Below are 24,905 nucleotides of genomic sequence, written 5' to 3'. Positions count from 1 at the left end.
TGCAGGTGTACAAGAGAAAGACTCTGGCCCCAACCTACTTTTCCATGTAGTGCAGACAGCCCTTAGAGGGAGCAATCAGAGCTATGGAGTCCTCTGAAGGAGGAGTATAGGCTATGTATGAGTTCTCCCCTGAGCTCTGGGCTGGCCTGGCCAAGGATATGTGTAGTGAGCCAAAAATATCAAATCATAAAAACCTATGCACAACATAGATTGATAAAAACTTAAATTTTGAAGGAACCCTAGAACCCTGATCATAACTGAATAGGATTCCACTCTATAACATCCTTGACAAGTGGTGGACCAGCCTTCCCTTGAAAACCTTCAGAGATGAGGAGCTCACTACCTTATATGGCATCCTATTTTGAGAAAATGAATTCTAATTTTAGGAAGTTTTCTCCTTATGCCAAACCAAAATCCACTTCCACCTGGTGGCTCTCTGCCTTCTTAGACCAAGTAAAATAAGTCTTCAAGGTTCTTTAAAATATTTAAAAATAGTGCTCACTTCAGCAGCACATGTACCAAAATTGGAATGAGACAGAGAAGATTAGCATGGCCCTGCACAAGGGTAACATGCAAATTCATGAAGTGTTCCATATCTTTCATTGCATACATAGCTATTAAACATCATCTTAAAAAATAAAATATTTAAAAATACTATCTTTCTTTCCTAAGGCTATTCTCCAGACTAAACATCCCCAGTTCTTTCAACCAACTTTGGCCTGGCATGGTTTCCAATCTTCTCACCATCCACATTACCCATCTTCTGGATGGGTCTGGTAAAGACAATGTGGCATAGTAGAGAGCCCATCTTGGCTGCAGTCAGAACTGGGTTCAAGTCCATTCAAGTCCACATTATCGGCTATGTGACTCAGGACAAATCATTTAACCTCATGTGTTCAGTCATGTCTGATTCTTTGTGACCCCATTTGGGGTTTTCTTGCAGAGATACTGAAGTGGTTTGCCATTTCCTTCTCCAGCTCATTTTTACAGATGAGGAAACCAAGGTGAGCAGGGTTAAGTGATTTGCCCAGGGTCACACAGCAAGTAAGTGTCCAAGGCCAGATTTGAACTGAGGAAGATGAGTCTTCCTGACTCTGGGCCTGGCGCTCTATCCTCCCGGCTACCTCGCTGCCCCGTCCTCTCAGTGCCCCCACATAAACCACCAAGAATATAAACTGAAAAACAGCTGATTACCTGCTTCGCTTGAGGAATTCTCCTAACTGGGATCTCCACGTACCTATGAAATCATAGTTCTGGTTTTTAAAAAATGAGGTTCTTGGAATGAGTATAAATTTAGAACTAAAGAGATAGGGACTACTAGAGGTGGAGAACGAGTGGCCTCGAGGCCACATGTGGCCCTCTAGATCCTTGGGTGTGGCCTTTTGACTGAGTCTGAGTTTTACAGAACAAATCCTTTTGTTAAGGGGATTTGTTCTGTGAAGTTTGGATTGAGTCAAAGGGCCGCACTTGAGGACTTAGAGAGCCACATGTGGCTCAAGGCCACAGGTTCCCCACCTCTGGAGACCTGTCATTTCATTCAACTTATAGGCTTGTGTAGGGCCTCAGAGGTCAGATGACTTCGCTAGGGTCATGCACTCAGTATATACCAGAGATGAGACCAAACAGAAGCCTATCATTTTCTTAGGGTACATTAAGGTATTGCTTACATAGAGGAAAACTCTTGGACCTAAAAATTGGGGGCTGTACAGCCTCCTCCACAGTCTTTCCTGACAACTCTATCCCGCACTGATCTTTCCTTTCTCTGAATAATTTAAACACATATTCAGGACTACAGTTTAATACTTTGCTGGTCTCCCATTGTGTCATGGGGACTCAATTTCTCTCTCCAACTAAATTGTAAGAGCTTTGTGGTATGAGATTCTGAGTTTAATGCTGGGAATACAAAGAAAAGGCAAAAACTTTAATATAATACCAGGCACGTATATAGGAGAGCTTGGTAAATGTGGATTGACTCTTAGTTGATAATTTGAACAAATTTGAACAAATTTGAACAAAATATTGAACAAATAGGTGCTTATGAAAGTTGTTTGTTTACTGGGGATTCTCAGCAAGGATGGAACAATGGACTTTGGTTGAAGGGCAGGGGGTTCAGAGTTAGATAATGGGAAGAACCTGAGCCCTCATATTTGGGGACTTCAGGATAAATGGTGATGTCCCCTTAAATAGCCCGGCCTCACTGATTGTTAATCGGGTTATTCCAAAGCTTCTTCTTTCTCCCCAAGTGGCATACTGTATAATGATACCATATTTTCCTTCCTTCTTCTCAGAAGGTCCTTTTACAGAGAAAATCAAGACTGGCCACTGTGAGGATCTTCCTCTCCATAACTCCATTCTCCATCTTGATTACTTATATAGATAGCATTTTGCAGGTTATAAAGCACTTTCTTCATAATGGGCAGCACAGTATTTAGGCACTGGTCCTGGTGTTAGGAAGACCTGAGTTCAAATCCAGCCTCAGACATGTATTAGCTGTGTGACCCAGGGCAAGTTGCTTCACTTCTGTTTGCCTCAGTTTCCTCATCTGTAAAAAATAGCACCTAATAATAATAGCAGGGTTATTGAGATCAAAGGAGATAATTGTAAAGTGCTTAGCACAGTACCTGACATAACAGTGCTACCTAAATTTTAGCTGTTATTGTTATATCTCTGTTCTGAGTCCCCTTCTCTTTTCTGTCTATGCTTTCTCTTTCTTGCTCATCTCACCAGTTCCCATGGGTTCAGCTATCATCTCTGTGAAGATGGCATCCAATGTACCTATCCAGCATTGGTGTCTGAAGTCCAGTCCCATGTGACAATTGCCCAATTGACAACAGTTCTATCTTGATGTGGTGACAGCGTTCAAAACTCAACATGGCCAGAACAGAACTCATCTTTTCCCCCTCTCCAGATTTCCCTTTATCCTCCCAATCACCCAGGTTCAAAACCTCAGGGTCTCTCTTGACTCTTCCCTCTCCCTCAAATGTCATATCCAACCAATTGCCAAGTCTTGTGAGTGCCGCCTCTCACAACTGTCCCCTGCATCTAATGCTTGGACTTTTGCTATAGCCTCCTAATTCCTTTCCCTACTTCTAGTTACTCTCTTCTCCAATCTCTCTTTCATACATCTGTCAAAATTATCTTCCTAATGCATAAGCCTGACCGTGTCATTCCTTTGCTTAAAAAATCACCAGCAGTTCCTTATTAACTCCAAGATAAAATCTTAACCATTAATTCTGGTACTTAAAGCCTTTTGTCTTCATCTAGCCTACCTGTCCAAACTTACTTCTTAGTATTTCCCTTTTCATACTCTACCTTTCAGCCAAACTGGCCTTCTAGCTTTCCTTAGAATGCAACATCCTATTTCCCATCTGTCCCCCGTGTAAGGATGCATTCCCTTCTCACCTTCACTCATTAAAATCCTTGGCTCCCTCTAAGCCTTTGCTGATTCACCAGCTATTAATCCTCTCTTCTCCTCCAAATTTTCATGTATTTACTTACATATTGTCATTTCTCCAATAGAATGCAGGCTCTTTACAGGCAGGCTGTTTGTTGGTTTTTGGAGGGAGTTGTGTTTGAATCCTTCACACTTTATACAAAACCTTGACAAAGAAGGCATTTAGTGTGTTTGTTGACCTGAGTTAGAGTTATAAGGGACATAAGAACTCATCTAGTCCTACCATCTCACTTTATGGATAAGGTACCAGAGAAATAGACAATTCCAATGACATGCCCAATATCACACAGCTAGCTAAATGGTAGTGCTAGAATTAGGACCTTGGACCATTAACTAAATTCTAGAATCCAATCCAATGTTCTTTTCATTCCACAAGGGCTGTGAAAGAAAATAAGCAACCCCCCCAGTAGAATATAAGCTTCTTGCGGGTAAGGATTGTTTCGTTTTTTGTCTTTATATCCCTAGCACCTGACACACCATAGGCACATGAGTAATACTTACTGAATGATTGGAAGATTCTCTGAACCAGAGTGAGAAAAATTAAGAAAAAACTTCCTAACAGGCCTGTTCGACAATTGAATGGGTTGCCTTTGGAGCTTTGTTGTGTTGTTCAGTCGTTTCAGTCATGCCTGACTCTTTATGACCCCATTTGGGGTTTTCTCAGCAAAGATACTGGAGTGATTTGCCATTTCCTTCTCCAGTTCATTTTACAGATGAAGAATTGAGGTAAACAGGGTTATGTGACTTGCCCAGAGTCACACAGTTAGTAAGTGTCTAACTCTGGATTTGAACTCATGAAGATGTGTCTTCCTGTTTCCAAGCTCAGTGCTCTATCCACTACACTGCCTAGCTGCCCCTGCCTTTGGAGCTAGAGAGTTCTATGTTGTCCAAGGTCTTCAAGCATAAACTGAGTAAACATTTTCTAGTAATTTTGTTAGCAGAATTTATATTTTTGGTAGGCACTCTCCACCCCCATCCCAGAGAGCTTATTTCATCTCTGATGCTATCCATGGGGATTCTTAGGAGTTCTTGTTCATTCCTAAGCAGCCTATGCCAACCTGATTTTGGCATTACTTTTGGGATTTTGAGTCACTATAGGATGGAGAAAAGGACTGGGACAGACCCTTCAGCCTTGGAAATGGCTGAAAAGTTGATCCCGATTCTCTATGTGCCCACAGAACATCTGGGGACACAAGTGAATCTATGCCCCAGGTCTCCCTGTGGTCATTCTTAAATCCCCCCAAAATGCAGAGAAATGTGTTTAGTAGCTATTTCAGCTTTCACTATTTCAACCTTCAACTTGAGACATTAGGAACCTCATAGGATCATCGATCACAGGTCAAGAGCTGGGAGGGACCTTGATGCCGTCATTTTAAAGATGAGGAAACTGAGGTGTAGAGTCGTTAAATGATTTGCCCAAGGTCACACAATTAGTAAGCATATTAGAGGAGGGATGTGAACCCTGGTCCTCTGACAACAGGGCCAGTACTCTTTTCTAATTCAAAACTGGGCCCACAGTCTCGGTTTCCCATTTTTACAAATTGAGGCCCTGAAAGGGAACAGACAAAGTAGCTAGGTGGTGCAGTAGATAGAGCACCGGGCTTGGAATCAGGAAAGCTCATCATGAGTTCACATCTGACCTCAGGCTTACTAACTGTGTGACCCTGGGCAAGTCACTTAACCCTGTTTGGCCATCTGTAAAATGAGCTGGAGAAAGAGATGGCGAATCGCTGCAGTATCTTTGCCAAGGAAACCCTAAATTGTGTCATGAAGAGTCAGACATGACCGAAACAACTGAATAACAATAAAGACAACTACAACAACAAAGCAGGAAACAGACCATTTTCCTACAGTAGATCAGCATGTAACTAAGAAGAGGACCAAGGAGTACTGACCCCTAGGACATTGTTGATGACTCTAAGAAGTTGACCTAGAGAGCACAATTGGAGTGGTAATAATACTACCTTTACAATGTGTGATACAGAGTCATGAGTTTTAGAGCTGGAAGGGACCTTAGAGAGGGATCAAAAGGGAACAAACATTTGGGAGTGGGAGTAATGATTTTTTATTTTTTCCCACAATTACATGTTAAAACAATTTTTAACATTTTTTTAAAAAGTTTCAAGTTCCAAATTCTATCCCTCCCTCCCTTCCTCACCCCTCCCGAAGATGGTGAGCCATCCAATATAGGTTATAGATGTGTAATCATGTAAAACATTTCCATATTATTCGTTTTGTACAAGAAGACTCACACAAACAAAAAAAAGGAAGTGAAAGTCTGTATTCAGACAATGTCAGTTCTTTTCTCTGGAGGTGGATAGCATGTTTCATCATTAGTCCTCTGGGATTGTCTTGGATCATTGTATTGCTGAGAAAACTAAGTCATTCCCAGTTCATCATACAATATTGCTGTTGCTGTGTATAATGTTCTCCTGGTTCTGCTTACTTGCACTTTGCTTGCTTCACCTCAGTTCACGTAAGTCTTTCCAGGTTTTTCTGAAATCATCCTGCTTGTTGTTTCTTATAGCACAACAATATTCCATCACAATCATATACATAGCTTGTTCAGTCATTCCCCAAATTGATGGCCATCCCCTCAATTTCCAATTATTAGCCACCACAAAAATAGCTGTTATAAATATTTTTGTACATATAGGTCCTTCACTTCCCCTTCCCCTTTTTAAAGATCTCTTTGAGATACCCATCTAGCAATGCTATTGCTGGATCAAAGGGTATACACAGCTTTATAGTTCCAAATTGCTTTCCAGAATGGTTGGACCAGTTGGACCATTAGTGTCCCAGTTTTCTTGCAACCCCTCCCAATATTTATCATTTTCCTTTTTTGTCATATTAGCCAATCTGATAAGTTTGAGGTGGTACCTCAGAGTTGTTTTAATTTGCATTTCACTAATCAATAGTAATTTAGAGCATTTTTTCATATGACTATAGATAGCTTTGATTTCTTTGTATGAAAACTGCCTGCTCATATCCTTTGACCATTTATCAATTGGGGGATGACTTGTATTTTTATAAATTTGACTCAATTCTCTATATATTTGAGAAATGAGACCTTTATCAGAGATACTTATTCAAAATTTCCCCCTAGTTTTCTGCTTTGCTTCTAATTTTGGTTGTATTGGTTTTGTTCATGCAAAAACTTTTTAATTTTTTACAATCAAAAAAATTTTTTTTATGTTTTGTAATGCTCTCAATCTCTTGTTCAGTCCTAAATTCTTCCCTTATCCATAGATATGACCAGCAAACTATTCCATGATCTCCTAATTTGCTTTTGGTATCACCCTTTATGTCTAAATCATATGCCCATTTCAACCTTATCTTGGCATACAGTGTAAGACGGTCTATACGTAATTTCTGCCATACTGTTTTTTCAGTTTTCCCAGAAGTTTTTGTGAAATAATGAGTTTTTGTCCCAAAAGCTTGGATCTTTGGGTTTATTTTATGCTAGATTAATATGGTCATTTACTATAATGTATTGTGTACCTAATCTATTCCACTGACCCATCACTCTATTTCTTAGCCAGTACCAAATTGTTTTGATAATTACTACTTTATAACATAGTTTGAGATCTGGTACAGCCAGACTACCTTCTTTCACATTTTTTTTCATTGATTCCCTTGATATCCTAGACCTTTTGTTTTTTCAAATGAATTTCATTATTTTTCTAGCTCTATAAAATAACTTTTTGGTAGTTTGATTGGTAAGGCACTGGATAAGTAAATTAATTTAGGCAGAATTGTCATTTTTTATTATATTTACTTGGCCTACCCATGAGCAATTAATATTTTTCCAACAGTTTAGATCTGACTTTGTGTGAAAAGTGTTTTGTAATTGTGTTCATATAGTTCCTGGGTTTATCTAGTCAGATAGACTCCTAAGTATTTTATATTGTTTACAGTTGTTTTAAATGGAATTTATCTCCCTATCTCTTGCTGCTGGACTTTGTTGGTAATGTATAGAAATATTGATGATTTATGTGGGCTTATTTTATATCCTGCAACTTTGTTAAAGTTGTTAGTTATTTCCACTAATTTTTTAGTTGATTCTCTAGGATTCTCTAAATCTAACATCATATCATCTGCAAAGAGTGATAGTTTTGTTTCCTCATTACCTATTCTAATTCCTTCAATTTCTTTTTCCTCTCTTATTGCTATAGCTAGCCTTTCTAGTACAATATTGAATGACAGAGGTGATAATGGGCATCCTTGCTTTACCCCAAATTGTATGGGGAAGGCTTCTAGCTTATCCCCATTACAAATAATGTTTGCTGATGCTTTTAGATAAATATTACTTATCATTTTAAGACAAACTCCATTTATTCCTATGTTCTCTGGTGTTTTTTTTTTAAAGTAGGGATTGGTGTTCTATTTTGTCAAAGGCCTTGTCTGCATCTGTTGAGATAATCATATGATTTCTATTGGTTTTGTTATTGATATGGCCAAGTAGGCTGATAGTTTTCCTAATATTGAACCAGTCTTGCATTCCTGATATAAATCCTACCTGGTCATAGTGTATGATCCTTGTGACATATTACTATATGTCTTAAAATGCTGGCATTTTAAGATTTTTGCATCAATATTCATTAGGGAAATTGGTCTATAATTTTCTTTCTCTGTTTTGGCTCTTCCTGGTTTAGGTATCAGTACCATATTTGTGCCGTAAAAGGAATTTGGTAGGATTCTTTCTTTGTCTGTTTTTCCAAGTAGTTTATGCAGTATTGGGATAAATTGTTCTTTAAATGTTTGAATCTATCTGGCCCTGGGAATTTTTCTTAGGATGTTCACCGATGGTTTGTTCAATTTCTTTTCCTAAGATTGGGTTATTTAAATATCCTATTTCTTCTTCTGTTCATCTGGGTAATTTATGTTTTTGTAGATATTAACCTATTTCATTTAGATTGTCAAATTTATTACCATATAATTGGGCAAAATAGCTCCTAATAATTGTTTTAATTTCTTCTTTATTGGTGGCAAATTCACCCCTTTCATTTTTTATACTGGTAATTTGTTTTTCTTCTTTATTTTTTTAAAATCAAATTAACTAATGGTTTATCTATTTTATTGATTTTTTCACAAAACCAGCTTTTAGTTTTATTTATTAGTTCAATGATTTTCTTACTTTCAATTTTATTAATCTCTCCTTTGATTTTCAGGATTTCCAATTTGGTGTTTAATTGGGGATTTTTAATTTGTTCTTTTTCTAGTTCCTTTAGTTGCATGCCCCATTCATTGATCTGCTCTTTCTCTACTTTATTAATGTAGGCAATTTAAGTATAAGTTTTCCCCTAAGTAGTGCTTTGGCTATAGACTATAAATTGTGGAATGTTGTCTCATTGTTGTCATTTTATTTAATGAAATTATCAATTGTTTCTATGATTTGTTCTTTGACCCACTTATTCATTAGGATTAGATTATTTAGTTTCCAATTAATTTTCAATCTATCTTTCCATTGCTCATTATTGAATGTAATTTTTATTGCATTGTGATCTGAAAAGGATGCAGCTACTGTTTACGCTTTTCTGCTTTTGGTTGTGAGGTTTTTATGTGCTAATACATGGTCAGTTTTTGTGTAGGTGCCACGTACTACTTCCTTTCTATTCCCATTCAGTTTTCTCCAGAGATCTATCATAAATAACTTTTCCAGAATTCTATTCACCTCAACTTCTTTCTTGTTTATTTTTTTGTTATCTAGTTCTGAGAGGGGAAAGTTGATGTCCACCATTAGTTTTAATAGTTTAATAAAACTGTAATTTTATTGTCTATTTTCTCCTGAAACTCATTCAACTTCTTCAAAAATTTAGATGCTATGCCATTTGGTGCATATATGTGTAGTACTGATATTACTTCATTGTCTATGGTACCTTTCAGCAAAATAAGTTTCCTTCCTTATTTCTTTTAATTAGATCTATTTTTGCTTTTGCTTTGTCTGAGATCATGATTGTTACTCCTACTTTTTTTGTTTCAGCTGAAGCATAATATATTCTGCTCTAGTCTCTTATCTTTACTCTGTGTGTGTCTCTGTGCTTCAAATGTGTTTCTTGTAAACAATATATCATAGGATTCTCCTTCTCAATCCATTCTGCTATCCATTTCCCTTTTATGGGTAAGTTCATCCCATTCACATTTATAGTTATGATAACTAATTGTGTATTTCCCTCCATGCTATTTTTTCCCTTGTTTATCCTCCCCCCTTTCCTTTGCCCTGTCCCTCCTCGCAAGTATTTTACTTTTGATCACTGCCTCCCCGAATCTGCTCTCCTTTCTATCAGTCCCCCCACCTTTCCCTGTCCCTTTTTACTTCCTTACCAGGTAAGATAGATTTCTGTATCCAACTGAGTGAGTATGTTATTCCCTCTTTGAGCCAATTCTGATGAGAGTAAAGTTCAAGTTTTGCCTGTCTCTCCCTATCCATGTTCCCCTCCATTATAATAACTCTTTAATGCCTCTTTTATGTGAGATAATTTACCCTCTTCTATCTCCCCCCACCTCCTTCTTCTCCCAATGCAATCTTCTTTCTCATCCCATAATTTTGTTTGGGTTTTTTGTATCATCCCATCAGATTTACCTTATATCTCCACCTTCTGTCTACACATACTCCTTCTAATTGCCCTTGTAGTAATAATACAAATGTTATCTTCCCATACAGGAATATAAACAGTTTAACCTTATTGAATCTGTTATGTTTTCCCTTTCTTGTTTCTTTTTTACCTTTTTATGTTTCCCTTGAGTCTTGCATTTGAAGATAAAATTTTTTATTCAGCTCTGGTCTTTTAATTATGCTTGAAAAAGTGATTGAAAGTCCTCTATTTTCATAGATGTCCATTTTCCTCCCAAAGGAGTATACTTAGTTTTGCTGGGTATGTGATTCTTAGTTGAAATCCTAACTCCTTTGCCTTCCAGAATATCATATTTCAAGCCCTCCTGTTCTTTAATGTGGGAGCTGCCAAATCCTGTGTAATACTGACTATAGCTCCATGATATTTGAATTGTTTCTTTTTGGCTTCTTGTAGTACTTTCTCCTTCGCCTGTGAGCTCTGGAACTTGGCTATGATGTTCCGGGGAGTTTTCATTTTGGGATCTCTTTCAGGCGGTGATCAGTGAATTCTTTCAATTTCTACTTTGCTCTCTGGTTCTAGGATATCAGGGCAGTTTTCCTTGAAAATCTCTTGAAAGATGTTGTCCAAGTTTTTTTTTATCATGGTTTTCAGGTAGTCTAATAATTCTTAAGTTATCTCTCCTGGAGCTATTTTCCAGATCAGTTGTTTTTCCAATGAGAAATTTGCCATTTTCTTCTTTTTATCTTTTGATTTTATTTTGTTGTATCTTGATGTCTGTTGGAGTTCTTAGCTTCTACTTGCGCAATTCTAATTTTTAAGGAATTATTTTCTTCAGTGAGCTTTTGTACCTCTTTTTCCATTTAGCCAATTCTTATTTTTTTAAAGGAATTATTTTCTTTGGTGAATTTTTGTATATTTTTCCATGCTATTGACCCTTTTTTCATGATTTTCTTGTATTATTCTCATTTCTTTTCCCAATTTTTCTTCTATTTCTCTAATTTACTTTTAAAAAATACTTTTTAAGCTGTTCCAGGAATTCTTTTTGGGCCTGAGACCAAATTACATTTTTCTTTGAGGCTTCACATGTAGTCATTTTGACACTGTTTGTCCTTGTCTAAGTTTGTGCCTTGACCCTCCCTGTTGCCATAGTAACTTTCTATAATCAAGTTCTTTTTTTGTTTTTTGCTCATTCTTTCTGCCTATATTATGATTTAGTATTTCTATGTGAAAGTTGGGCTCTGCTCCTGAACTGTCCCAAGCTTTTTGTGCTGGGGCACAGGGTCTTGCTGTTGGCTTTCATTGGACTTCAGGGCCTAGCCGATGGTCTGCCTCAGGGGTAGAGCCTTGCAGCTGGGTTATTATAGAAACAGGGGCGATTTGCTGTCTGGCCCTGGGGAAGGGATCTTGGTGCTGGGCTGCCCCAGGGGCATGGTCTTGATACTGACAGGCCCAAGGGACAGGGCCTCACTACTAGTCAGCATTGGAGGCAAGGCCTTACTGGTGGGCTGTGCTGGGGGTAGGGTTGCTGGGGTGGGGGTCTTGCTGTGCTGCACAGAACACTGGCTTACCTCTGGAGTTGCTGGCTTGCAGGAGGGCAGGGCCTTGCTGGTGGATTACCCCAGGACTCAGAGCCTTGCTGCAGGCTCCCTGCTGTGAGGCTAGCTGCTGTTGCTCTTGCACTTCATTCCCTTCTCATCCCAGACAGACCTTTCCTGCCAAATTGGTAAACTGAAGCAAACAGGGTTAAGTGACTTGCCCAGGCTCACACAGCTAATGCTAGTGTCGGGCCAGATTTGAACTCAGGAAGATGAGTTTTCTTGATTCCAGTCCAGGCACTCTATCTACTGTACCACCTAGCTGCCCATGATAAATGATGGAGACATTAAATGCTTTGAAAGCTGAGGAAGGAAAGAGCAGAATGAGAATAGACAAGAGAGGAAGGAGATCTCCCACTCTTTCCTCTTCTCTCCCAATATAGATCCCTCTTCTAACTCCCTGATATATCTTAGTCCATTTCTATCATTTGAAGAGGTCTGGATAGACACTTGCCCAATCTTTCCCAATATGACTATGCCTGAAATTCACAGATCCACAATATTTTATTGCTAGAAGAAAGCTTAGATTGAGATGAGACTGTCACTTCTTTTGCTCTAGACACTGAACTAATATTAATGCAGCCTAATGTCACGTTGGCTTTTTTTTGGTAGGCACATCACACTATTGACTTATATTAAGCTTGCAGTCAACTAAAACTGCTGAGGTGTTTTTTTTTTCACATGAATTGCTGTTAAGCCATCCCATCTCTTCTATCTCATACTTAATGCAGATGATTTTTAATAATGTTAAATTAAGTTCAAGACTTTATGTACAGTTTTATCTCCTTAAAATTTGGTCCATTCTTCTAGCTTGTCAAGATCTTGGCTCCCGCTTCTGTCATCCTAATTAGTATCTATCCATCCTAGAATCAGGGCAACTAGAGTGCCAGGGCTGGAGTCAGAAAGAGTCATCTTCCTGAGTTCAGATCTGGCCTCAGGCACTCATTAGCTGTGTGACCCTGAGCAAGTCATTTAACCCTATTTGCCTCAGTTTCCTCAGGCATCTGTCAAATGAGCTGGAGAAGGAAATGGCAAACCACTCCAGTATCTCTGCCAAGAAAACCCTAAATGGGCTCATGAAGAGTTGGACACAACTGAAATGACTGAACAACAACAAAATCCTGGATTCATGTCATTCACAGATTAAATAAGCATACTTGTTATGCCCGCACCAAGTCATGGATTTAGGTGTTAAATGGGATAGGGTGGCAGGCATAGACCTCTAGGTTCATATCAGTCCACTAATCATCTTTAATTTGAGTACAGTTATTCCACCTGCTGTGAATCCATCAAATTCTGTGATCATCTAAGCATAATTTTTCCATCTTGTCCACAAAAATATCAGGTTCCCATGAAGGACTATCTTGTGCCTTGCTAGAATCCAGATATACTATGTTAATCAATCAATCAAGTATTTATTAAGTACTTGCTGTCTACTGTAACAGCTAGGTCACACAGTAGATAGAGCACTGGGCTTAGAATCATGAAGATTCATCTTCATGAGTTCAAATCTGGCCTCAGACACTTGCTAGCTGTGTGATCCTGGGTAAGTCACTTGACCCTACTTGTCTCAGTTTCCTCATCTGTAAAATAAACTGGAGAAGGAAATGGCAAACCACTCCAATATCTTTGCCAAGAAAACCCCAACTGGGATCACAAAGAGTTGGAAACAACCAGACTGAACTGTGTGCCAGGTACAAATAATGAAATAATCCATACTAAGAAGGAACTTTTCTGAGAATCAACATTAAGCTTAATAGTCTGTAGTTTGTGGAATCTACCTTTTCCTCCTTTTAAAAAATTAAAACAAGATTTGTCCATCTCTGTTGTTTGATCTTTAAGCACACTTCCCATTTTCCACAAACCTGGACCTGGAGACAAGAAGACTTGAGTTAAAATCTAGCCTCAAACATTTACTAGCTATGTGACCCTAGGGAAGTCACTTAGTTTCAGCTGCCTCAGTTTTCTCATTTGTAAAATAGGGATAATAATAGCACCTACCTCCCAGGATTGTTCAAAGGATAAAAATGAGATGACAAATTGAAAGCTTTTTGCAAACCTATAGCCATATAAATGCTAGCCGTAATTATTATTGTTTTCAAGGATTATCGACAGAACCAATAATAGTTTCTGCAGTCTCACCTTCAATATCTTTCAGTGCTAGCTTTGTGACACTGGTCAGGTTATTTAACACTTCTATTGTTTTTTCATCTGTAAAATGGGGAGAATAATACTTGTCCTACTTGCTTCAGGATTCATTTAATCAAAATATATTATGTACTTAATATGTGCCGGGCACCTTGGATACAAAAACAAAGGTTAAATAATCCTTAACCTCACAAAGTTTAGATTCTATCAGGGAAGGGCATTTACAATATAATTAAAAAGGGATATAGAAGGAAAAGGCATTATTAATCACTATGGGGATTAGGAAAGTCTCACACAAAAGGTAGTAATTGAGCTGGGTCTTAAAGAAATCCAGTGATTCTAAGAGATGGAGGTAGAGAAAGGATAGCATTCCAAGAATGAAGGACAGCCAGTACAAAGATGGAGCTGTAAGGAGGCCAGTTTGGCTGGATCACTCAGAGTGTATGAAGGTGAATTATTTATAATACGGCTGGAAAGGTAGGTGGAGGAGGGAGTTCAGACTGTTGTGGGGAAAGTGCTCTATAAACCTTTTAAACACTTCATAAATGTGCTTATCATTATTACTTCCCTATCATTTCATCATCCATTGTCCAAGCAGAGCTGACAGAGACATCCTAAGGTCCATAGAAGTTGGACACTTTTCCTTGTTCTGAGATACAGAGATATGATCACTTCCCTGCCTCACAGGGCTGAGTCATTGGCCCCAGCTTCCATCCCTCACCACTGGTAGTAGATGCTAAAGACTGAATCTCTCTCTCTCTCTCTCTCTCTCTCTCTCTCTCTCTCTCTCTCTTTATCTCTCTCTCTCTTTCTCTGTCTCTCCATATATATAAATATATATATATATATTCATACACACATACATATATACATATACATAAATGTATATGTATGTATGTATGTATATGTTTACATTTCTAATTACATGTAAAACCAATTTTCAACCTTTGCTTTTCAAAATTTTGAGTTCCAAATTCTTTCCTTCCTTCTCTTCCTCCCCTCTTACCTTCCTGAGATGGCAAGCAGTTTTTTAATTTAATTTTTATTTTTATATATTTTTTTCAAATTACATATAAAGACAGGGCTGCAAGTCTTTAGAAGCTACAAACAAAAGCTTCATAGCATTCAAGAAATGCATGCATGCCAGCATGTCTTCAGTCTTACTCCACCTAATAATTGGGCAAGATCAATCCCCCACATATACTAGCTACATAACTACTTCCATTTCTCTTCCCAAATGGCCACCTTCAGTTGTAAGAAGAGAAAACATCACCCTTCTGGTCTTAGTCCCTCTCCAACCACCCCTACTCCAGACTCAGTAGTAGAGGAACAGGAAGCTACTGCCCACTTAGCACTAGCCCTAAGATCAGCAAAGAAAGCAAGCTAGCAATGGTGGTCATTGGGTCATTCTGAGCAGAGCTACAAACTTGGGTAGGATCATGCACGTACCAGTATTCTTGTTATACAGGAAGAGGAAGAGAGGAAAAGAATGGGTCTGACAAGAACTAAAAGACTGAGCCTGTGGAGGGAGGGAGCAGAACTCTTCATCACCCATTTCTAATCCCCAACCTAAGGGACCCTTTTCTCCATCTGTTGCCCAGGGTGCTCTCTTTTTACTACACTTGAATGTGAAAACCTTATCTTTTGTAGCTTCTCCATCTGCCCTCACCTTAAAGTATGGCTGACCTCAACCTCTGAACCTGACTTGAGTCCTTAGTGGAAGACTTTCTCAGGTAAGAATTCTTATCTTTAAAAAAAAAAAATCAGGGCAGCTAGGTGGCGCAGTAGATAGAGCACCAGCCCCGGATTCAGGAGGACCTGAGTTCAAATCCCGCCTCAGATACATAATACTTACTAGCTGTGTGACCCTGGGCAAGTCACTTAACCCCATTGCCTAGCGCCCCCCCCCAAAAAAATCAGGTCCCCTAGGAGTTACTTATTGTTTGTTCCTCAGGGGTCTTGCTGCCTTCAAAAAGAGACTACCCAGTGGGCAGGATGTTTCCTATACATCTTCATGGGGCTGACCTTGATCTCCTAGGCTAAGAATAGGCCAGACTTTTATGCATAGATAAAGTCATATGATTTCAAAAACATCTAGACTAGGGGTTCTTAACCTTTTGTATGTGTGTCATGGATGCCTTTGACAGTCTGGTGAAGCCTATGGACTACTCAGAATAATGAGAATTATTATAAATAAATAAATAAATGAGAATTATAAATAAATAAAAATAAAATAAATAATAAGAATTATTATAAATAAATAATAATAAATACTTGTAAATTAAATTTATAAAATAAAATACATAGGATTAGAAAGAAAGCAAATTATAATGAAATATTGAAATTATATTGAAATGTTTTTAAAAGCAAGTTCAAAGATGCCAGATTAAGAACTTCCAATCTAGAAACTTCCAATTGCATCCTAGAATATCTTCCTTACTCACTGGCTGATACTTATGTTATCATATTGGAGCTTCATTCCCTTAGCTTAAAACTTTGGATTCCTCTAAGAAGCATAATTCTGTTTTCAGGTTCTTGGGCTTTAGTGTGAATGAGTTTAGCAGATGCCTATTTGAGAACAGGTTTATATAGGCAAAGGAAGGAGACAAAGTGTGAATATCACCTTTTTGAGAGGAGGAGAGGATACTATTGCAGGTAAAGGAAGAGGTAAAAAGAGGAATTAGGGCCCTTCTTTCTAGGAAGGTAGGGCTGCTTTGTATATGAAATACATGAAGATATTTTTTTTTCCTTTCCAAGACAATCCTATCCAAGATAGGAGTGAAGGAGGAGTAAATAGGATCCAGAGCCAAACTTAATAGGGACAGAACATGCTTGCAAATAGGTTCAAATCCCTGCCAGCCCACTACAGTATTTTTGTAACCCATCTCATATGGAATAGGGCATATTTAGCATTCTAAAGGATAGTACTAACTAGCATTAATTCTTATCCAAATATTTAGAAAGATAATTTATGAATAGGCCACTACACTGGGAGTCAGAAAGACGGGTTCAAATCTCTCCTTCTGATACTACTTCTGATACTTACTCTCTGGGTGACTATGGGGAAAGTCATATGGCTCCTTGAGCCTTAGCCAACTGTTTAAGACTCATCTACTAACTTATAAATCTGCTTTGGTGCTCAATATATAAAATCAGATCTTTGATACATGATCAAAATGATTGCTTACATGTTGCTGTTTTCTTTCATGATCTTGGGCTGGTGCTGATTTGCATGATTGGTATATAAGAAGCCATTACCCTTTCCTTTCCTATGTTGGGTCCTGAGCTTTGGGACGGTTAGGGTTAAGGATTGAACTGACTATTAGGGCAGCCAGGTGTTTAGCCTGTGGATGCCCTATGGAGTAACCTGCTCTTTTAAGGGATAGGGTGTGGTGCCTGGCATTGTGGAAAATGTCCTGGCTGTGGCTTTGAACTAATCTAACTTTCTTTCCTTCCTAGTTTTCTGTTTCACAAAGTGAGGAGGAACCCAGCCTTGGCAAAATGGACCAAATGTTCCCAGAGGCAGTGAGCCAGAGCACTATGTCCCTGGATATCCTGAATGTAGTAGAAAGACTAAACAACCACTCATTCGACAAATGCTTTCGCACCAGGAATACTATCCTAATAGGGCAGCCCTTTGGTGGAGTGCCCACTGTGTTTCTCCTAAACATCGGCATCTGGTTTGTAAGTCAGTGGCAGGGTGTGGAGAAGAAAGAGAATGGTCCTAGAGTGAATCCTGGTCATAGATGTATCAACATCTGGTAAATAGGCAAGGTCACACAGCTGGCTAGGAGTCCAAATAGGAAAGGATTAGTGAGGACTCCTAGATTCAGAAGTAGAAATCAAAAGATCATAGGCTCATAAATTTAGGGCTGACAGAGACCTCTAGAGGCCATCTAGCCCAAACCCCCTCATTTTACAGATGAGGAAATGGAGGCCTAAGGAAGCCAAGTGACTTGTGAAAGGTCACACAGGTAGGAGCAAATAGCAGCAATAAGACTGGAATTCTGATTCTCTAACTTCAAAGCCGGTGTGCTCTGTCCATTTGACCACTCTGTTTCCTCTTCTACATTCTTTTAGCCAAATGCCAACATGGGTACTTCTCTCCCTGTGTCTCCCTTTTCCTCTCACCTCTTCTCTAATAACCCCAATGAGAATCCTTCTTTGGTAATCCTAAAGTGAAGATCTCAGAGCACTTTATGGTGCTACCAAAAGCTCAGTAAACCTCACACCTACCCCTAAGATGCCTCCTTGTTGATGGAGAGGGAAGAGATCTTTGAATTCCCTTTGAATGGGTAGGAGTGGGGGCTGAGCTTATTCTCATGATAGGACTTCACTCCAGATAAAGGTGGCAAGTAGAATCATGGCTTAGTGAAGAGATCAGAATATCATTGAAGGTTATAGTTGGAAAGGGATCATAAAGATCTTCTCTTTCAACTCTGTCATTTTATAAATGAGTAAATAGAGACAGAGAGGGATTGATTGGTGTGTTCAAGGTCAAACAACTAGCTAAACGAACCCAGGTCTTTTGTCTCCCAGTCCAATTACAAAGTACATTATCTCACTGGATCCTCACAACCTACTCATGGAGGTAGGCAGGACAGAGTTTCCTATTCTCATTTTTCTAGAGGAGGAAACTAAAACTTACAATGGTTAAATGACTTCACCAAAATCATTCAACTAGTTGGTAACACACAGCTACTGGAAGGACTGTAGAAGTCATCTAGTCTACCATGCCAAATTTTAGAGGTAGTATGGTATACTTGATAGGCTATTGTACTTGGAGTCAGGATGACCAAAGTTCAAATCTGCCTTAGTTACTACCTGTGTGACTCTGGGCAAGTTACTTAACCTCTCAGCCTCAGTTTCCTCATCTGTGAAATGAAGGACTTTTCCTTTCATCTCTGAAAAGGAAAGACTCTGTGACCTCTAAGTTCCCTTCCCACTCTAAACCTATGGTCCTATGATCTTAGTTGTTTTTTTTTTCTTCACAGAAAAAAACTTGAGTGGCAGATCTGGGACCATACCCAGTCTCCTAACTTCCAGTCCAATGCTTTTGAACCAAGGCCCTGCTTCCTTTCTTTTTTGAATCAGTTGAAGAGCCTGTTCCTAAATGTCAAAGGGTTAGGGTCATAGTCCCCATGCATAGTATCAGGAGAGAGCTCCAGATAAAGGGTCATCAGGAGTCAAAGGGCCAAGAAAGGAGTAAGACTCTGGGCTTGACTCACTTTTCTTCCCAACTTCAGATTGCTCTTTGTGTCTTCTCCTTCTTCCGGAAAGCCGCCTGGGACTATGGACGCCTAGGTCTGCTAACAAATAAGGAAAGGTAAGACCCAATCCATCCAAAAAGCCCACATTTATTCCCTAGAATCACTTGATTTCTCCTTCAAGCGTCTGTCCCCATCAGACCCCAATTTGATGAACCAGCTGAGAGACCCCAGACTCCATTTGGGGGAATTACATTTTTCCTGGTTGGAAATGATTGGTTAGGGTCTTTTCCTCTTCCTTATGCACAGCATGTAACCTACATGTGGATATTGACTCTTTTTAGTTCTTCTAGACCTCCCAACAGGAAGCTAGATTTAGATGATTGACATGTTAACTTAGAAGACAAAATAGCCCTTCAATCCTCTTTGTTTGTCCATTTCTGGCACACACAGTCATACCCACATCTAACTAAACTACAGTGTTTATTAATAACATATAAACTGCTAGTGGAATACTCATAAAAAAAGATACAAGAAGACATGGGGCTTCATCTTACATCTACCCTTAAGTGCCAATCTCAATTTGCTTCAGGGAAGTGAAGCCACTCATGTCAGGGTCCATTATGTACCAGGCACAGTGCCTAGTGCTAGTGAAACAAAGGCAAAAGACAATCCCTGCCCAAAAGGAGTTAAAAATCTAATGGGGGAGACAATATGCAAACAACTATATATAAACAATCAGGAAATTCAGCTGATAGACCTATTTGGAGTGGTCCAAAGAGGGAAGGGGTCCATGTGGTCTTATACTAAAGTAAACAAATGGAGTTTAAAGCATTTTTATATATACACCAGTCTTGGGCAAGCATATCTCCAGGGACTTTGAATTGACCCATTTAAGTAAGTCTGATAAAGATAAAAGGATTCATAGATTCCTTTGGTTTCAAGGACTATACTCATGGAGTTATCAGCCCTAGCTATTACTATGTGTTGCCTGCTCTCCCATCCACTACCACCCCCATTTTCCCTCTGAGAAACATCATCTTCATACTTTTGACACTCTGATCATCAGAGTCATTACTTTTTGGATCTTGTGTTTGCAGAGATTTAGATGTAGGAAGAGATATTGAAAGTCATCTAGTTCTAGTACCTCATTGTATACAGGAGGAAACTGGTGCAGAGGTGAAGTGACTTCCTCATGATGCTAGCTAGTGAGTGAGTAACAGAACCCTGGACTTGGAGTCAGATGGACCTGACCTCAAGTCCAGGCTCTGTGGTTGTTTCCACAACTAATGAGCTGAGAAATCTCCACTGCTGGTATAGGAACTGAGAGCATTCCTGACCCTAGACAAGAAGAGAGAGGGGAACATAGCAAGTGGAATAACTGACCAAAGGGTCAGACTCCAACTGATAAAAATCTCTTCTCTTTCCTCCTTTCTTTCTGTCCTCTTGTCTCTCTTCTACTCTCTTTCTCTATGGCTAGCTTGGTCTCACTGTTTTTTGGAGAGCAAAGTGATAAGAATTCCCCAGTGGACCCTAATCTGGAGATACAGAAAAAAGATAACGTAAGTGTTTGGTGAAGGGTCTGGTCTGTCTGGGTAAGGGAGAGCACATACTGGGGTGAGGATCCCATTCCTGGGCTTGGATTTCTCATTAGATGCACAAAGGCAGGTTTCCTTTGAGTATCTACTCTCGAGGAATTTGCATTCTAATAAAAGACAAAACATAAGGGAAAACTGGAAAAAAAAGAAAAGGAATAGATACCCGGGCAAAGCAAGGCATTGAGGATGTACAGCGTTATGGAGAATGAGTTGAGTTAGAAGTAAATTGAGTAACATGGCAGAGGCCCCTCAAGAAATGGCAATCCCAGGCAGGGCCCTCACCAGCCAGTGAGAAGGCCCTAGGATGGAGTCATCCCTAAGTTGGCAAGGCAGCTATTTTGTGTGTATGTATGTATGGTTCAGCTAGGTGGCACAGTGGGTAGAGTGCTGGGCCTGGAGTCTTCCTGAGTTCAAATCTGGCATCAGACAGTAGATGCATCACCCTGGGCAAGTCACTTAACCTTATTTGACTCAATTTCCTCATATTTACTCATTTGTAAAATGACCTGGAGAAGGAAATGGCAAAACACTCCATTATCTTTGCTACGAAAACCCCAAATGTGGCCACAAAGAGTCAGACATGACTGAAAACGACTAAACAATATGTGTATATGTGTTGGGGGAACAATTTGGAAAGTGAATTGAGCCAGGAGTGAACACATGACTTTCTACTTCATTTATACATGATATTTATTTGTATATCACAAGTAGACAGGTGTGACATTTTAAAAGGTTTGAGAGGCATGATTTATGAGTAGTTTAATAATTTTATTAATAATGCTAGCATTTTAATATAAGGATGGTCTCTTAGAGCAAAGACCTTCATGGCAGTGGGTTCACACTTATATACCCATTGGAAGAGGGGTGTTCCTAAGGGTGGCAATCAATTCTGATTGGCTAACAATGAGAGAATGAATATTGCAATGAGAGGCTGGACCTGGGCTTTGATTATGTTATTTACTTCTAAGTTAGCCCCAGCCTTGGACAATCTATTCAAAAAATTTATCCCCAACCCAACCTGAATAGAACACGACTGCCCCACCTGCTGGAGTCTGGATAGAGGAGAAGATTAGCTCAACCTTTAAGACGCTGAGGTCATAAAATGAAGATAAATGAAAAAGGGGAAAATCTCAATCTCCTCAAATAATTGGTTATTAATAATAATTTCTCTCACAGGTATATGCTTATGCACATGTCCTTATCTGTGTTTGTATGTCAATTGGAAGATGACCACATCCAATTCATTTCAATTCAGTGAGCATTTATTAAGTTCCTGTCATATGCCAACTACCCATTCTGGTCCATTGTACCAGAAGCTACAGTTTCTTCCCTTGAGGAATTTGCATTCAAGTTGACTAGATAAAACAAATCTGTAAAATCACCAGAGGAAAATGGATTCAGTTACTCAGCAAACATTTTTTCATGAGCCTAGTAATGTGGGAGAAAACTGGATATGTCTCACATGATCCCTACTTCTAGAAAAAGTTCTAAAGCAATCATTCAGTTTGATTCAGCAAACATTTATCAAGCACCACTGTCCTGGGTGCTAGAAATTTTAAAAAATGAAGAAAATGGTGCCTGCAGTCAAGAAGTTTCCATGCTACTGGAAAGGATGTAAAATGAACACAGATAAGCAAATACAAATTATATACAAAGTAATTTTGAGGTGGAGACAAAACTAACAATTGGGAGATATGAAAAGGTCTCAGGAGGTAGCACCTGAGCTCTCTTTTAAAGGAAGATAGGAATTCTCTGAAGAGGGAAAGAATCTCAGATACTTGAGAAAAGCAACATGCAAGTTTGCCTGGAACAAGGAGTATATGTAGGGGAGTAACATGAAATAAAACTGGGAAGGTAGATGAAGGCCATATTGGAGAGGGTCATAAGGGCTGAACAACTGTGATAGTGCAAATACATAGACTGACTATAAATAGATGCTGATCATGTCATAGTAGGTAGGTCATGCTGATTATGTCATGGAGGAGGCATCTTGAATTGGTCCTCAACAAAGTGAAAGGTCAGTCTTAGTAAAGGGAGGAAGAGTAGAGAAGCAAAGTCAATAGAACTGGTCATTAAAAAGACATGAGTGAAAAGCAACATCAAGGGTCCTCACCCAACTAGAACAAATGGGCCAACTTGGAAAGTCATGAGAAAAACAGGTAAATGTAACGATGTGGAGCAGTGGGACAAGGATGGAGAAGACAGTGCTTAGAAGGACTTGAATGCCAAATTGAGAAGTTTAACTCTGATACAACTACAGTAAAGCAAATATTTATTAAGTCCCCTATTATGTGCAAAGTACTGTATCAGGTATGGGAGGAGATCTAAAGTTTAAGACAGACCCTCCCTTAAAGTTTTCCAAGGTCAATCTAGCAATATAGGTCTTTACATGCTATATACACTATTACAAGAAAAGCATGTTAGAGTTTTACAAAACAAAGTGCTATGTGAAAGCTGAAAGGAGAGGGTATTTCCAACCAGGGAATGGGTAAAGCATCATGAAGGAAGTAGTATTTGGTTTGGGCTTTAAATGAACAGAGAACATATGAGTCATGGAGAATAGCTTTAGAAAATCCACCAAGTCTTAAGAATATAATGGATTTTCAGGATACAAAGATCTGTCCAGTTTGGCTGGGTTAGAAAGTATACAAAAAGGTATAACATAAAATAAGTCTGGAAGGAATAGGTTTGAATTGAGTGCCAGAAAAAGGGCTTTAAAAACTTTCTGAGCCATAGAAATTTCTAGCATTAGGGTGACATAACCAGATCTATGCATAGAAAGAAAACAACATAGTGTAGGGGAGCTGTAACACCTGAGTTCAAGACATAGGCAAGTCACTCTGAGGCTCAGCTTTCTCATCTGTGAAATTTGTTCTTTAATTATCTTGCAGGAGAGCTCTTTCTAAACCTTTATATAAAGTCATATATTATGTGTGTGTGAGTGAGTGTGTATCCCCCTCTCCATAATCTGACTGTGATATGAAGGGTATGGATTGGGAAGGCTGCAAGCAGCAAGATGGTGCAATGGATAGAACCTTGAGTTCAAATGTGGGTTCAGACACTTAGTAGCTGTGTGACTCTGAGGAAGTCACTTAATCTCTAACTCAGTTTCATCTGCCAAATGGAGGTGACAGTAGTACCTCCCTCACAGAGTTGTTATGAGGACCAATAACATGTAAAGCAAATCACTATTTAAATGATAGTTATCATCACTATTATATAAACTGTTATTGCCAGCTATTATAATAGTCTAGTCAGCTGGTAATGAGAACTTGTACTAGGATGCTGGCAATGGGAATAGAGAGGGAAGGAAACAGATTTCTGAGACGTTGCAGAACTGAAATCAACAGAACCTGATAAATAACGAGATACAAAAGATGAAGGAGGGGAGAGTCAAGTAGATGCATGAGGCAATGAAAAGTGTGTCCAACTTGAAGTCACAGAACATGTTTGTATATCTGTGTGACCTTGGGCAAATTACTTAATCACTCAGGGTCTCAGTTTCCCCACCTGTAAAATGAGAGTTAGATTAGATGGTCTCTGATGTCTCTTTTAGTTCCAGATCTGTGATTTTGTGATCCTACGAACACCAAAATTATAAACATGAGAGGTAGGTGAAGGAGAAAGTTTGGAGGAAAAGATAATGAACTGGATTAGGGATAGAGTGAGTTTGAGGTTCAAGGGGGAATATCCAGGTGGTATTACTCTGAGCCCAGCTGGAAACAAAAGTCTGGAACAAAGAGTAAAAGGAAAAACTGGAATAACAACAACAACAATAATAGCATTTATATAGCACTGGAAGGTTCACAAAGAGCTTTACAAATATCTGATTTTATCCTCACAACAGCCCTGAGAGGTAGGTGCTATTATTATTCCCATTTTGCAGATGAGGAAACTGAGGCAGGCTGACTTTAAGTGACTTGCCCAGGATCACACAACTAGTAAGAGTCTGAGGCCAGCTAGAAAGTTTTGCAATAATCTAGGAATTAAGTGTCCATTGCATACCTGGTGCATACTTGGGTGCTAAGTACATACCTAAGTGCATACCTAAGGGCTAAGTATAGAAAGAGAAATGAAAGATGCCATCAAAGAATTATATATCCACACATATACATACATATTAGTATTATAAAACATATCTTTTATAATATTTATGTTTATATCAATATTTTTGAACAGTTGTATCTGACTCTTTGTGACTGCATTTGGGGTTTTCTTAGCAAAGATAATGCAATGGTTTGCCATTTCCTTCTCCAACTCATTTTACAGATGAGAAAACTGAGGCAAACAGGATTAAGTGATTTCCCCATGGTGACACAGCTACTAAG

General features: G+C 39.0%; 1 protein-coding gene and 1 non-coding gene across 2 annotated transcripts in view; both read left to right on the top strand.

The window, feature by feature from the left end:
• Positions 1 to 494: 494 nt before the first annotated feature.
• On the top strand, positions 495 to 600 carry LOC114030220. The gene has a single exon (XR_003567573.1). It is a non-coding gene; the product is annotated as a U6 spliceosomal RNA (small nuclear RNA).
• Positions 601 to 15,451: 14,851 nt separating this feature from the next.
• Positions 15,452 to 24,905, top strand: part of TMEM63C (transmembrane protein 63C) — a 75,158-nt gene continuing 65,704 nt past the window's right edge. The window contains exons 1-4 of the mRNA XM_027844866.1: positions 15,452 to 15,505; positions 17,232 to 17,456; positions 19,019 to 19,098; positions 20,460 to 20,541. Coding sequence (XP_027700667.1) covers positions 17,274 to 17,456; positions 19,019 to 19,098; positions 20,460 to 20,541 — 345 coding nt within the window. The 5' untranslated portion in view covers positions 15,452 to 15,505; positions 17,232 to 17,273. The remainder of the gene's footprint in view (positions 15,506 to 17,231; positions 17,457 to 19,018; positions 19,099 to 20,459; positions 20,542 to 24,905) is intronic.

Source organism: Vombatus ursinus, unplaced genomic scaffold (assembly GCF_900497805.2).
Source record: "Vombatus ursinus unplaced genomic scaffold, bare-nosed wombat genome assembly UNPS02014945.1, whole genome shotgun sequence".
NCBI classification, from domain to species: domain Eukaryota; kingdom Metazoa; phylum Chordata; class Mammalia; order Diprotodontia; family Vombatidae; genus Vombatus; species Vombatus ursinus.
The sequence above is the reverse complement of the archived record's forward strand: the minus strand, read 5'-3'. Positions and strand labels throughout refer to the sequence as shown.